The following is a 15,554-nucleotide window of genomic DNA, read 5'->3' as shown; positions in this document are numbered from 1 at the left end:
TTAACGTCATACAGAAATTCAGAGATGGTAGTTATTGATGTACCAGTAGAAGGGCAGGCCAATAAACTAAAGAGCCTGGGAGAGGTATTCGCACTTGTGGACCTACTGTGAGTCTGTCCTTTGACTGAGGCGAGGGCATTCAATGGCAAGTACTTTTTGCTTATCATCTAGAAAAATGATTTGAGTATTATCCAAACAGTTATGTCAGTTAATGCAACAATTCCACTTGGTACTGTCAAAGAACAAAGTGTTACCTTTAAAGTATCCATAGTACTGGAGGTGACGGCGCATAAAATCATCGTAGGGGTCAGGAAGAGTCTGTGAAGAGAAAAGGCACTCTCAAGTAGAACGCTTCCCTCAGATGAAGACACTGGGGTGTTTTTGTTGTTTTTTCAGGACCAGGTTTCTCTGTGTAGTTTTGGTTGTCCTGGACTCGATTTGCAGACCAGGCTAGCCTCGAATTCACAGAGATCTGCCTGCCTCTGCCTCGTTGAGGGCTGGGAATTACAGGCCTGAGCCACCACGCCCAGCTGTCGCTGAGTTTTTGACAAAAGGAGCCAACCATGCTGCATACGATACAGTCACAAAACACGTGACATCCATTGAATTGTTCTGTTTTGGGACTCCTAAATGCAACAGGTCTGGTGGTGCAGGCTAGTAATCCCAGCACCAGGGAAGCAGGGGTGGGAGAGTATACAGCAAGTTCAAGACTAATCTGGCAACAGAGTAATTTAGGCCAACCTGGACTACACAGAGAGGTCATATTACCCATCCTTCCTCCCCAAAAGCCGACCACAGAACAGACCTCAGCTGGGCCAGCATGCCACCACAGGGAACCTTTTGACCTAGGGACTGGGTTTCTGTGGAGTTAACGGAAAGGGAGTGTACCGACCTCCTGCTTTAGCTCTCTTTCCAACGCCGGGAACATGTTACTGGCGCGTAGTAAGACGTAGGCGAGTCAGTAGCTCTGCACCCAGCGGCAACCTCTGCCTAATGTCCAAAAGGGTAGCTGATTACGCAGAAGCTACGAATCCCCGTAGGAAAAGTGAAAAGAAACCCAACCAATCAACACCACTACAAAGAACACCAAATCTGCCGGCCCTGCCCTTTCACCCCGACAGCCGCTCGCTTCAGGGAAACCCTTGCCAAGCCAGCGTCTCCCGAAAGGAGCGGTCGGCGGTTCCCTGCACGCACCTGAGGGGTCGAGGCGCACTGCGTGTCCCCGCACCTGATCCTCTAGACATCCCGGGACCCTCGCTGGCCCCATGCTTAGCTCAGGCTGAGAAGTCCGGCACCAGGACGCCACAGAAAAGGCAAAGGACCCGGGTTGGGGCGTCGCGCGGAGTCGCCTCGGAGCAGTTGAAAAGGAAAGGTGGGGTGGGGTGGGGAGGTCGATAGTGAAGGCCCTGGAAACGTTCAGTTCTGAGCGCCCTGCCCTGGAGGTGTGGACCGCTGACGGAAAGGCCGAGGGAGGGCGAAGCAGAAGTCTCCGCCAGAGCCTGTGGGGGCGACATGGGGCTCCCTAAGCTGCCCTGTCCCCTAGCTAGTCCCCAGCCCGGGTGGATGCCGCAGGAGCTCCCCACCACTCCCACCCTTTCCAGAGGCCAGCCCGGAGTCCTGCCCTCCCGAAGCAGCTTGCCCTCCACGCCCTCCCCTCCTCACCCGCTAGCCCTGCGCATCCAGCTCTCCTCAAGCCCCTGCCCTCCTTACCCACTTCCAGCCTGGGATCCCTTGCTTCTCCACTGCCCTAGCCTGGGCTCCTTCGCAGTCCCAGTCACTCAGCTCACCTGCTGGAACTTTCTGCGCGCACGCTGGGCGCCTAGCAACCGGGAGCCAGAAGCGGAAGGAGGGCAGGACCCCGCCCTCATCAGTACGCTGCGAGCTCTGTGATGTCAGGCACCCACCAACAATGTATTCATTCATCGCAAACTCAAATTCATTTACAGACTCAGTCCGGAAACTGATGAGTACAGTGCTGGGAGCCTTCAGGCTATTTTCTAGCTTCTGTAGTTTTAGATAAGTTACTTTTTTTCAATCGGGCTGAAACTTCCTTTCATTTGGGGACTGGAGCTGTAGCAAGCTTTACTAAGATGAAACACAGTTAAGTGAGATCAGCCCTAGAGAGAAGGAATCAGGTTTATACTAGTTTACACCATCTTTTCTCCCTTTGACAAATTTAAAATATCCTTCTTGCCCCCCCCCTTTGGATTTGGTTTAGTCATTCCTTTAAAGAACATTTCTCCGTGTGTGTGTGTGTGTGTGTGTGTGTGTGTGTGTGTGACCATGTGTCGGTCCGCGCATGCATGCAAACGCCTGTGGAGGCCAGGCTTCGGATCCCCAGGGAGCTAGTTACCTGCAATTGTGGGCTGTATAAATTGTGCCAGCCCTTGCAAAAAGTAGCAAGTGCTTTTAACTCCTAAGCCATCTCGCCATTCGCCTTCCCTTTATTTTTCATGATTGTGTTTGCGTGTGCAGGATTAGTGTGGGCACATGTGTAGGTCAAAGAACAACTTTGTGGAGTCACTTTCCTTCCACCTTTGCATGAGTTCCACAGACGTTCGAGTGCCAGGCTCGCCAGGCAAACACAAACCTGTTCGACTATCTAACCAGTCCTTTTTAAAAAACCTCATACACACACACACACACACATACACACACACTTGGGGGGTGGCTGGGAGTGGTGGTGCACGTCTTAAATCCTAGCGCTCAGGAGGCAGAGGCAGGCAGATCTCTGAGTTCTAGGCCAGCCTGGTCTACAAAGTGAGGTCCAAGGCAGCCAAGGCTACACAGAGAAACCTGTCTCAAAACCCAAAAATTTTCTTTATTATGTGCACGTTAATTCCCCGCTGATGTCAGATCTCCCTAGAGCTGGACTAGGCATGTTACAGCTCTAAGCGTTCTTAAGAGATGAGCCCCACTTTTTCTCCAGCCCCTGCTGTTGCATTCTGAGACCTGTTCAAGGACTTAAGTCTCCATCAATTAAATGACCCTGTTGTCTGGAAGTAAAGATAATTTTTTTTCTGAGACAAGGTCTCTCTGTCACCCTGGCTGTCCTGGCCTCACTCTGTAGACCAGGCTGGCCTCGAACTCACAGCGATCCGCCTGGCTCTGCCTCCCGAGTGCTGGGATTAAAGGTGTGCACCACCACTTAAAAAAAAAATTATGTATTTTAAGTATGTAAGTGCTGTCTTCATGAATACCAGAAGAGGACATCAGATCCCATTACAAGAGAGTTGTGAGCCACCACGTGGTTGCTGGGAATTGAACTCAGGACCTCTGGAAAACTAGCAGCCAGTGCTCTTAACCATTGAGCCATCTCTCCAGCACCAAGATGTACTTTTTTTAAAAGATTTTTATTTATTTTATGTATGAACACTCTATCTGCATCTGCAGGCCAGAAGAGGGCACTAGATTCCTGTATAGATGGTTGTGAGCCACCATGTGGTTGCTGGGAATTGAACTCAGGACCTCTGGGAGAATAGACAATGTTCTTACCCACTGAGCCATCTCTCCAGCCCCCAAGATGTACTATTTAAAGAGTGAATCTCCTCAGAGATGCAGAGATGGCTCAGCAGTTAAGAGCACTGGTTACCTTCCCCGAGTTCAATTCCCAGCATCCACATGGTGGCTCACTCTAGTCCTATGGGATCCCTCTTCTGGTGTGCAGATGTGCATGCAGACAAAATATCCATAAACACAAATCTTCAACAAAAATTTAAGAGAGTGAACAGCCCCATAATAGCTGGGGCTACAATCTCTCAGTTAAACTGATGAGACAGACCAGACTAGCAGCCTGGAATGCCCTCCTCCCAACTATACTGATTGAGATCAAATACTCAATACTTTTTACTCTTTATTCTCTACCTTCTAGCTAGAATGCAAAAAGTATCTTCTACACCAGAAACAAAACAAAAACTAGTTAGCAAAACTAGTTAGAAAAAAGGTGGCAAATCATTCAAACCCCCCCAAATCCTGGTCAATCAGATTACTTATGTGCCCAACCGTGTAGGGCACTAAGGAGGCTGGTGCTTTCCAGCAACTCCTACACACCTGGAAAACTGTTACGACAAAAGCTTTAATAGCCAGTTGATCATCTTTATTTGTAGAAATTTACTCTATGCAAATTACAAAACAATTTTATGTACAAAACGGGCATCTCAACATTAGCGCATGATAAATAAAATCTAAGACACTGTAATAATACAAGTAAAAAAATTTAACTGCATAGGAATATACTAGAATAAAATCCAAACTATAATCTTTGGTTAAATATTGTGATTATAATCTTAAGTATCTACTTACTTTCCATAATCAGTTTTGCATTACTTATTTTAAAAAAGCCGTAAGCACCTTTTCCCCCAAAATGTTAATTATATTACATTGTTTCCAGGACTCAGGTAGATCAAATATCAGCTTTTATTATTAACAGGAGACAAGCTTCAGAAACTGAATTCTCATGGTACCATCTTGTCTAGAGAGGCCTGTTTTTAAAAACTGTTTCCCTATACCCCCAAGATACCACTTTTTCCTGATGTTCAAATATCAGTGTATGCTCTGTCCCTTGTCTGATTACAGCAATTAAAAAGCAAAGGACACACACTAAGTCCTGGTTATGTAACTGGGGTAACATGCTTAGAAGAGCAAAAGGATAACCGACCAGAAGTATAAAAAGAGCTTTATTAGTGCATATATACAAACTTACAATGTCAGAAACTGTAGAAATACAAACAGCTTTAAGACAATTTGCTTTTTTCTTCAGTTTAAAGTGACCTTTCCTGATTGTGACACAACAGAAAGTACACAACAGTGAACTGCTTCTTAAATACTGGAATCTTATGGAGACTATATCCACACACAGAAGGAAGGTGAGTTTCTGTGGGGAAGACAATGAAGACAGTACACACAGTGGCTTATTTTACTTGCTGCCACATCCTGGGTGGGGGTGGGGTGGGATTCTCAAAATCCAGGATCTCAACACCTGCTGCTGCTGCTGCTGCTCCTGCCACCTGGCGGCAAGCGAGTGTTCTAGTATTTCTAGCACAGATCTCAACACGTCAGGGGCAGCAGTCTTGAGGTCAGAAAGAGATCCTGATGGTCAAGCAAGGTAGGATAGATAGAGAGAGCTGCCTTCTTAATTGCACTTGTTCTGGAGTAGAAGGTAGGGAGAGTGCCACACTAGGATCTAAACAAGCCTCTACTAGGCAGGAAAGCCCTTCACTTTGCCAGCAAGTCCTGTACAGGTATCATGTCCCATGACCCACACGTCTGACTCATATCTAACATGCTAAGTTTGCCAGTGTGAGAAGAAAGACAGCCAGGTGAAAGCAATTCCAATCACCTCATCCTCAGCAAACATAAAAACTACACGTCATAAACGGACAAGTTTGTATGCATGTGTTCTTGCCCAGGAAATGTATACGTTCTTTCTTTTAACATTTACAGTTCATCTGACAACAGTTTAGAACTGGTTAAGACTCTGAACATAAAACAAAACAAAACAAAACAAAAAAATTAACTTAAGACTATGTGTTGGGAGCCATTTTCCTTCTCTTCAGTCTTGCTCGCCAATCCTCAGGAAGGGCCTCAAAGTTAGCGTTTCTTTCTGCCATGCCACTGTGAAAACAACATGCATGTTATTACCTCACGGGGGAAAGAGGAAAGAGAGAGAGAGAGAGAGAGAGAGAGAGAGAGAGAGAGAGAGAGAGAGAGAGAGAGAGAGAGAGAGAGAGAGAGAGAACGAGAACTAAACTTTTTTTAGAAACCAAAATTCTAACTGAACATCCATCTAGGAAAATGTCTCAAGTTTCTCAGCTGTGCATTCACTCTCCATGAAAGATGTAACTCGAAGAAAGTAACATTCTGAGACAACCACCCTAGCTCTGTGACGGCACTTCCTTTACCTGACCCCCCAGCCCTGTGATGTCACTTCCTTTACCTGACCACCCAGCTCTGTGATGTCACTTCCTTTACCTGACCACCCAGCTCTGTGACAGTACTTCCTTTACCTGACCACCCAGCTCTGTGATGTCACTTCCTTTACCTGACCACCCAGCTCTGTGATGTCACTTCCTTTACCTGACCACCCAGCTCTGTGACAGTACTTCCTTTACCTGACCAGCTGCTGCTGTTTCCACTCCTCAATTCGCTTCTGTGCAGTTGATTCCCGGTCCTCTTCACTGGAACTGGAATTATCTTCTTCATCTAACTCCCGCTGGATACTCTGCCATTTCTTTACCAAAGATGGCATTTTGGTTTTACTTTTCTTTGCCTAAAACAAAGTCATAGATTAGAGGAATGCAATACATGAACAAGGCAATGGACCCTTTACACTGGGGACCAAGGTCTTGCCCTGAGACCAAGGAGTGAGTAACTGTGTTACTGTATTGGACAGAGCACAGACCTGGCAGGAAGGAGTAACTGTGTTACTGTATTGGACAGAGCACCAGAGCACGGACATGGCAGGAAGGACAGTCAGTGGTGTGCAGGTAGTAAGGAACACTGGCTTCTGGCATGACATGGCTGTTGCTCTCCTGAACTCACAGCAACCTGAGCATTTATACAGTTAATAGTTGAAGGAGGAGAAAGAGACATAATTTTTGGTGGTGCAAATGCTGGTAAAGTGCTCATGTCCCTATAAACTAAAACTCAGTGGGTCATTATAGTAATACTAGTAATAATAGTGGGCATAACGGTGCATGCCTTTAACCAGAGTCCTGAAGAGGAAGAAGCACACGGATCTCTGAACTGGAAGCTCACCCAGTGGACAGAGTGGGCTCCAGGACAGCCAGGGGGTTATAAACAAAGAAGACATAAAAGTAGAAAGTATGCTGGCATGGACACGCATGGGGGTGGCAGCAAACAAAAGAATGTTGACAACTTGGGAGGAGAATGGGGATCAGTGGGTGCAGGAAGACAAAAGTTGGTACATATGAATATGATCAAAATATATTATGTACTAATACATGGATAAAAATTCATAATAGGGGATAAGAGAGATGGCTTAATGGTTAAGAACACTTGCTGTAGGAGCCAGGCAAGGTGGGCTTCTCTGTGTAGCCTTGGCTGTCTTGGAACTCACTTTGTAGACCAGGCTGGCCTCAAACTCACAGAGATCCGCCTGCCTCTGCCTCCCCATGTGCTGGGATTACAGGTGTGCACGACCGCACCTGGCATCTAATTAAAAAAAAAAAAAAAAAAAGTGAAGACTCACCTTATCTTTCTTTCCTTTTCTCATCTTCTCCGGTGGTGGCACTTTGGGAGCTGGTGGTGGCGGGGGTGGTGTAGGTGTGGGTGGAGGCGGTGGAGGTGGTGGAGGTTCTACAACAGCAGGCGCTGACAGAGTCCCTCGAGCCTGAGCTGGCTGCAGTGATGGAGTAGTGACTCCAATTGGGACAGAACATTCAGCATAACTCATAATTGCAGGTGCTGCTGCTAGTCCAAGGTAATTTGACTGCAGACTCATCCCTCTGGCCTGATGACCCATTCCTGCTGCTGCATGGCTAACTGATACTGCTTGGTGTGCCATCCCGACAGCCTGGGGTGCAGTCCCCATTGCTTGGTGACCTAACAGGAAACATAGTATGTTATTATAAAAAGGACACTGTAACAAGACAGAAGGAAAAGGAAACTAGGAGTTAAATCACAAAATGATTTCAATATACTTTCTCCTTTAAAATTAAGCCATATTTGCCTAGAGCAAAATATTAAATTTTGTACCTGGGCATGGTGGCACACACCTTTCATGCCAGCACTTGGGAGGCAGAGGCAGGCCGGTCTCTGAGTTCAAAGTCAGTCTGGTCTATAGAGAGTTCCAGAACAACCAAGGGGGGGGGGGCGAATAGGTATTTTGTGTAGTCCTGCCTGTCCTGGAACATGCAAAGGCACAGAAGCACACCTCCACACCAGCACCTGGAGGAGGACCCACAAAATGAGCACTAGGCCAGCTAGACCCACACAATGACACCCTATCTTTTGTTTGCTTTTTCTTTCTTTTTTGGTTTTTCGAGACAGAGTTTCTCTGTGTGGCCTTGGCTATCCCAGACTCACTTTGTAGTCCAGGCTGGCCTGGAACTCATAGGGATCTGCCTGGCTCTGCAGATTAAAGGCTGGGATTAAAGGCGTGCACACCATGCCAGCTTGGTTTTTCTTAAGATAACAATAAGGGTAGTTTTTAGTAAGAGAAATAAATATAAACAGCATTGTCTTTTTCTTTTTGGTTTTCTGAAACAGGGTTTCTCTGTGTAATAGCTCTGATTGTCCTGGAACTCGCTCTGTAGACCAAGCCGGCCTGTAACTCACAGAGATCCACCTGCTTCTGCCTCCCAAGTGCTGGGATTAAAGATGTGCCCAGCTTATACATAGTATTTTCAATTAAAAGTCTAACCTTTTCAACTTACAGCATCTAATGCTGGAAACAAGTGAGATATTAAGAAAACGCCACCTTCACTGTGCGGCTCACCTGCGGCTGCGGCTGCCTGGCTGTAGAGAACTGGAGAACTACCAATAGTCGCTGGTCGCTGAACCACTGCGGTGCTAAGTATTTCCGCAGCCTTTCTCTTCACTGCTTTAGTGGATGGAGGACTAGAGGCGGTAGAATCAACAGAATTCTGAAACACAAACATCCTATTCAGCAATTACAGGCCCTACAAAATACGTTCTTCTAAAGTAAAGTGTGTCAATCATGCTTCAGCTCCCGTTATCCCCTGGGTGTGCAGGACAGCATTACCTGGCAGCTTACAACTGTGGTCTGTGTTGAAGGTTTCAAAGGAGCATCCTCCTCTGTTCCTGGGGCAGGGGGCTCCTCGCTTCCCTCATCCTCCATTTCTACCTCCTGAATCTCACCATCTTCTAAAGGAGGAGGGGGAGGCGGAGGTGGAGGTGGAGGGGGGGGAGACTCTGGGGGTGGCGGCGGGGGTGGTGGCATTTCCAGAGGTAACGGAGGTTGAAGCACAGGCACGTTTGACTGGAGGAGGGTCCAGAATGGAGTCAGTGGCATGAGCGATGAAGAACCTTGACCAGACAATGCTTCTTTACAAAGAGAACCTGGAAAACAAGACAGCAGTCAGGGGAGCCAAGTTAGGCCAAAGCCTTCCTAGCCAATACTCATGCTAATGTTCACTTGACCAGTAGACTAGACATCAGCACCAACCTAGGACAAATGTGCACAGTAGTTTCAAACAGCAGGAACTAGCTAGCTCTCCCATAATCAAAATTTGACTCATAGCTAGCCGCTGATGTCACTGAAACACTAAGCAGTTCAACTTAGAAATTACTTCTATAATTTGGAAATTGATCGTCTGTGTGTGTGTGTGTGTGTGTGTGTGTGTGTGTGTGTGTGTGTGTGTGTGTGTGTGTGTGTGTGTGTTTAGGTATGGGCCTGTGTGTACAGGAGCCCTTTAAGAACAAAAGAGGGCATTAAGTCATGGATTCCCCTGGGGCTGGAGTTACAGGTAGGTGTGAGCTTTCCAAAGTGGGTGAGAACAAAACTCAGATCCTCTGCCAAAGCAGTATGTGTTCTTAACAGGTTCAGCCCATAGACTTTCTTTTTCAAACATTTATTTCAACATATGAGAAGGCAGCAATTCTCTGGGGGGTCTTTTATTGTTTAAAAAATGAAGAGAATCATATATCTGTAATACTGATTCCATATTATTATTACTTTTCAGTGAGCTAGGTAAGTAGGGATTGCAGTGAAAACCCAGTCAAAACAACAACAATAACAACTCTACTTATTTTGATTAACCTGGATATAACTTGTTTTAAAAGTTCATTTGAAAGATGCTAGTGACTGTGGACTCTCGTTCCGCTTTTCTTTTTCTTTTCTTTTTTTAAATATCTGTATATTACCTTTGCAAAGGGAAGGTGATTTTTATTTCTGTGATGAGTAAGGGAAATTTAGGACAAAAAGTATTCAGAGATGCAAAGGATTTAAAACTGTTGTTGCTTTAGCTTGAGTTAAATTCTAACTGAAAGGCTATGTTAAATGTTCTGAAATGTCACCAACACTACCACTGAACACTGCAGTGTCACTGTTGGGCAGAGCTTTTTAAAGATTAGAGAAAATGGAGGATATACTTACTTGTAGCCTTCCCCATCCCTCTTTATCGTCAATAGGGGTGTCTCACAATATATGGGATATTAGATATATATCCCAGGAATGTTGAGGGGATTTTCTCCCTAAAAATCATAGAATTTAGGAGTAGAAGAAATGTGAGAAATCATCTAGTTCAATTTCCTCATTTTAGAGGTAATGAAACCCAGGCAGGCACTGACTGACCTTGGGCTAATAAAGCTATTGGGGCCAGGCAGAGCTAGGCAGTCAGCTCTGACTCCTAGCCTAGCACTTCCTACGTAACTAAGAATTCTTGGTGAAGTAGGGGTTTAAGACCTTTAGAAACAGAAAATCTCACTTCTATAGAGTAAATATCCAGGTGCAACCACCTTTCAAAATTTATTTTCAGAACTGGATTAAATGAAGGCTCCATCATGCAAGGCTCTAGGTCAGGGAAAAGGCCACACTTGAGACGTGATGAAGTAAATCCAAACAGCCAACAGTACTGGGCTCTCAGAGTGGCTTTGCAAATGGAGCAGACAGGTAATATATTGCACAGAGTATTAAGACATTCACAGTAGGGCACAGAGGTACACACCTGTAATCTCAGCACTCAGGAAGGCAGAGGCAGGTGGATCTCTGTGAGTTACAGGACAGCCTGGTCTACAAAGGGAGTTCAGTATGGCCAAGGCTACACAGAGAAACCCTGTCTTGGGAAAAAAAAAAAAAAAAAAAGAACTTAAATGACTCATTTTTTTTCTTATATTGGCATCAAGTGACATAAATTATATATCAAATTTTAGACAAAAATACTTCAGAAAAGTCTAATCGGATTATAAAAAGAGTATGTATATGGCTAGAAATCTTATAAAATAGTGTATCAAGATTTCATCAGAATACCAAGACAATAAAATAAAGTAATATACACTAAAGATTATTAAATTAAGAATTAAACTTTCAGCCAGGCATTGGTGGCACATGCCTTTAATCCCAGCACTTGGGAGGCAGAGGCAAGAGTTGCTGTGAGTTCGAGGCCAGCCTGGTCTACAAAGCAAGTCCAGTCCAGGACAGCAAAGGCTACATAGAGAAACTGTCTCAAAAAACAAAACAAAACAAAAAAAGAGTTAAACTTTCTTCTTCTACGACATTACTATAGGGCGAATGGACTGTGTCAGCCTTGATGGAGCAAACAGGTAAGATACTGTACAGAGTATTAAGAACGTAGAGATCCTGCTTCTGAAAACACAAAAACAAAAACAAACACAAGGCAAACCAAACATACACAGTACCATACCACACACACACATACACACACACCCCACAGCTTGGATAAATTTAAGCAACAAGTAAATATTCAAATACTTGAATCCCAGGCGCTCAAACATAAAATTGTGCTCAAACACTGGCCTTGAACTCACAGCGATCCACCTGCCTCTGCCTCCCACGTGCTGGGATTGAAGGTGTGCACCACCATGCCCGGCTGATAATTCTTTTTGGTTTGTTTTTTGCTTCTTCTAAATAGGGTTTCTCTTTGTAGCCCTGGCTATCCTAGAACTAAATGTAGACTAGGCTGTCCTGGAACTTGGGAGTGCTGGGATTAAAGGGGTGTAGCACCACTGCCCAGCAATAATTCTTTTTTTTATCTTAAGCACAGAAAAGTTAAAGCTACTTTAGCTGGCATGTGGCACAAGCCAGTAATTCTAACACCTGGGAAGCAGCGTCTAAGCTAGCCTGAAATACACAGTGAGACCCTATCTCAAAAGCAATGGGTCTGGGCAGATGGCTCAGTAGCTAAGATGGCTTACTATTCTATCCTGGGGACCAGGGTTCATACGCCAGCACCCACATCAGGTGGTCCTCAGAAGCTCATAAGCCTATGGTTTAAGGGATCCAAGGCGGCCTTCTGGCCTCCACAGGCACATACACATAGAGTTAAAATCAAAACCTCTAAACAGAAACCCAGTTTAAGCGTCATAGCTGTCGATAGCAATCGCGCTTCTGCTTCTTTATAAAGCTGATCCAGCTATCATTTCTCATAGTCACACAGCCATTTAGTTCTGAAATCCAATAAAGTAATTATCAACAGCTTTTGTTATGTACTAAAAATTTGAATATTTTTTGGTTTTTTTGAGACAGGGTTTCTCTGTGTAGCCTTGGCTGTCCTAGACAGCTTTGTAGACCAGGCTGGCCTTGAACTTACAGAGATCCGCCTGCCTCTGCCTCCCAAGTGCTGGGATTGTTTCCCCTAGGTAGGTAGTCACACTTTACTCAACATGAAAGAGTATCATCTTACCTTCAGGGAGAATGCTTACTATACACTGAAACAATGAGGAAGGACTAAAAATAAATAAAATCAACCTTAAAACTTGACTCTTGGGCTAGAGAGATGGCTCAGAGGTTAAGAGCACTGGCTGCTCTTCCAGAGGTCCTGAGTTCAATTCCCAACAACCACATGGTGGCTCATGAGATCTGGTGCCTTCTTCTGGTGTTTAGGCATAAATGCAGGCAGAATACTGTATAAATAACTACTCCTAAAATTTTTTTATAATAAAAAGTTACTTGACTCCTTATGGCTTATTACCTTTTGTTTCTGTTGTCTTTTGGGGAGTGGTGCTAGAGACTAAACCTGAAAGCCTCACAATGCTAAGCATACACTCTTACTGTGCTAATACCTCCAGACTAATTTTTATTTTAAAAAAAATTTATGTATGTATGTGTATTTATTATAATTGAAAAAGTCAGTTCTCTCCTTCCAGCATGTGGGTCCTGTGGGCTGAATTCAGGTCATCGGGTTTGGCAGCAAGCACTTTTACCCAAAGAGCCATTTTGATAACACCCCCATTTTTCTTTTTATAAAAGATGGGTTTTAGGGCCAGGTGTCTTGGCACGTGTCTTTAATCCCAGCACTCAGGAGGCAGAGGCAGGCAAAACTGTGAGTTGGAGGCCAGCCTGGTCTACATAGTGAGTCTAGGACAGCCACGGCTACACAGAGAAACCGTGTCAAAAAACCAAAACAACAAAAAGGGCAATTTTTTATCACTACTGTATCAACAAAAACATGTACATATTAAATCTCCTGCTGATATAAGATTTGGATTTGATCTAGACTAAGTTCATCAGGAATGTAAAAGTCAGTTTTTTCTACAGTTTCAACTTTTGCTGTAAGAACGGCTCAAGGTTTACCTTTTCTCATACAGCACCAACTGTGTTTGTCACCAATAGGATAAAACAACTTAATGCTTGACATTAAAGTGCTTTTTAAAACCCACAACACTGTTAATTGTACAGTATTCAGTTAGGGATGTATAAAAATGAGGTGACACAGTCACAGTGGCGGTGTATGCCTATTTTCTCGACACCTTAAAGGTGGCGGGCAGGAGGAAAAGAAGTCATACTTCTCTTGTCTGTACGGGGGGTTTGAGAACAGCCTAGGGTCTGTCTCAAAACACCGAGACAGGGGAGTAGTCAGGAATGAAACCTTCTACGTAGAACCAAAATCAAGCCTCAGTTCATTATCAATTAAACACACAAAAAACAAGCCCTAATCTGTTATTAGAAGTATTTGTCTGTCACTCACTGCTACCAAAAGTAGACTTCAGAGATGTGGTACAGAGCACACTCCTTCCTCTTGCTATACTCTAATTGTCACTATAGTCTTTGGCTTTTAATTTTAGTCAGTCTGACATTATCTAGGCTACTCAGCAATGTGTTGTTCTTTTTTTGTGTGTTGTTCTTGTTTTTAACATTTATCTACTGATTATGTAAAGTGTTTTTGCCTGCATGTACACCTGCACACCAGAATAGAACAGCAGATCTCATTATAGATGGTCATGAGCCACCGTATGGTTACAGAGAATTGAACTCAGGACCTTTGGAAGAGCAGCCTGTGCTCTTATCTTCTGAACCATCTCTCTAGCCTGCTATTAAACAATATTGACAAAATCATTTGGGACATGATTCCAAATTTTTTGACAGGAGCAAGGGCACTGGAAATGGTGCTGTGTGGGGAAGGGGGTACACCAGGCCATCTTCAAATCTCCACTCTTCCTGCCTCAGTCTCTTGAATGCTAATGAAATGATCTATGTAAGAAGGTCATCAGGAAGGAAAAGGCAGTCAACTATGTCGATTAAACCAACTGAAAATTCTGAGTCCTTTTCTCTTTTTCTTTTTTATTTTTCCAGACAGGGTTTTTCTGTGTAGCCCTGGCTGTCTTAGACTCACTTTGTTGTAGACCTAGCCAGCCTTGAACTCACAAAGATCCGACTGCCTCTGCCACCCTGAGTGTGGGATTAAAGGCTTGCACCTCTGCAAAGTGTCTTGGTGCTGAAGAAGAGGGGTACAGCATTTTTAAAAGACAAAGCCATAATAACATCAGTGCTGGAGGCTACATTAGTGAGGGATTTAAAACAGCAGCCTAGTAAGTTAACATCTACTTTCTTTGCAAGGCTGAGGGCATCTTCCAGACACTGCACAGTATGTCTGAACCATGGCCATAGTCACAAACAGGCCCAGAAGTTTGCCAAGTGAATGTGGCTGTTCGGTATGGAAGGCTGAGAAGTGGCCAGGCAGACACAAAATAACACTGTAACAGGATGGCATTACCGTAGTCATTTCATTGCAATACACACACACACACACACACACACACACATGTATATGTGTGTACACACACAGACTTCTTGCCTCTAAATGACACTATAACAAACACTAACAGTCTTTTTCCTTCTTTCTTTTTTCTGAGATGGGGCTTTGCCACAAGTCTCCTGGTAGCACGAGCCTATAATTGGAGACCCACATGTTTAAGGCCAAAACCTGGTTTACAGAGTGGTATCTTGTCAAAAACAATCTGGGAACACAGCTAAGTAATAGTAGGAATATGTGCAAATCCTAGATTTAATTCCCAGTACCACCAAAAAAAAAAAAAAAAAAAAAGAAAAACACGGAAATAAGGAAGAGAGAGAGGAAGGAGAAAAACAAAAAAAGGAGAAAAACCGTAAGCCTTGGCAAAAAAAATTATCCAACTGGTGGGTGTGGTGGCACACGCCTTTAAGCTCAGCACCCCAGAGGCAAAGGCAGCCAGATCACTGTGAGTTTGAGGCCAGCCTGGTCTACAATGTGAGTCCAGGACAGCAAAGGCTACAGAGAGACCGTGTCTCAAAAAACCAAAATAAATTAAAATATAAAATAAAATAAATTGTCCAACTATGTGACTCTTCTGAACAGCTAATTAAATTTCAGGATAGAGCTATGAAAGCCCATTCATGTATTTAGATGGCGGGAGGTCACCCTGGAGAGATGGCTAAGAGCCCTGGATAGTCTTCCTGGATACTCATTCCTTCCTGGACATGAGTCCTAGAACCTACATGGCAGCTCACAATCATTTGTAGGTTCTGAGGAATCTGTGTGGCTTTGAGCGGCCAGGCACCAGGGAGACACAAAGTGCAAAGACATGTATTAGGCAAGTTTGACACCCTGAAGTCGGTTTTTAGCAACCATGCTTTA

At 44.4% G+C, this 15,554-nt stretch overlaps 2 protein-coding genes across 2 annotated transcripts in view; both read right to left on the bottom strand.

The window, feature by feature from the left end:
• Window positions 1–1,019, bottom strand: part of Agbl2 (AGBL carboxypeptidase 2) — a 41,864-nt gene extending 40,845 nt beyond the window's left edge. The window contains 2 exon segments of the mRNA XM_051144070.1: window positions 255–318; window positions 893–1,019. Coding sequence (XP_051000027.1) covers window positions 255–318; window positions 893–928 — 100 coding nt within the window. The 5' untranslated portion in view covers window positions 929–1,019.
• Window positions 1,020–5,023: 4,004 nt separating this feature from the next.
• Fnbp4 (formin binding protein 4) overlaps window positions 5,024–15,554 on the bottom strand; it is a 30,903-nt gene continuing 20,372 nt past the window's right edge. The window contains exons 13-17 of the mRNA XM_051144068.1: window positions 8,718–9,042; window positions 8,459–8,622; window positions 7,211–7,563; window positions 6,111–6,268; window positions 5,024–5,613 (exon numbers count right to left, since the gene is read on the bottom strand). Coding sequence (XP_051000025.1) covers window positions 5,523–5,613; window positions 6,111–6,268; window positions 7,211–7,563; window positions 8,459–8,622; window positions 8,718–9,042 — 1,091 coding nt within the window. The 3' untranslated portion in view covers window positions 5,024–5,522. The remainder of the gene's footprint in view (window positions 5,614–6,110; window positions 6,269–7,210; window positions 7,564–8,458; window positions 8,623–8,717; window positions 9,043–15,554) is intronic.

The sequence above is a fragment of the Acomys russatus genome, chromosome 4, assembly GCF_903995435.1.
Source record: "Acomys russatus chromosome 4, mAcoRus1.1, whole genome shotgun sequence".
Classification (NCBI taxonomy): domain Eukaryota; kingdom Metazoa; phylum Chordata; class Mammalia; order Rodentia; family Muridae; genus Acomys; species Acomys russatus.
Note: the sequence above shows the minus strand (reverse complement) of the source record. Positions and strands in the feature narration are given on the sequence as shown.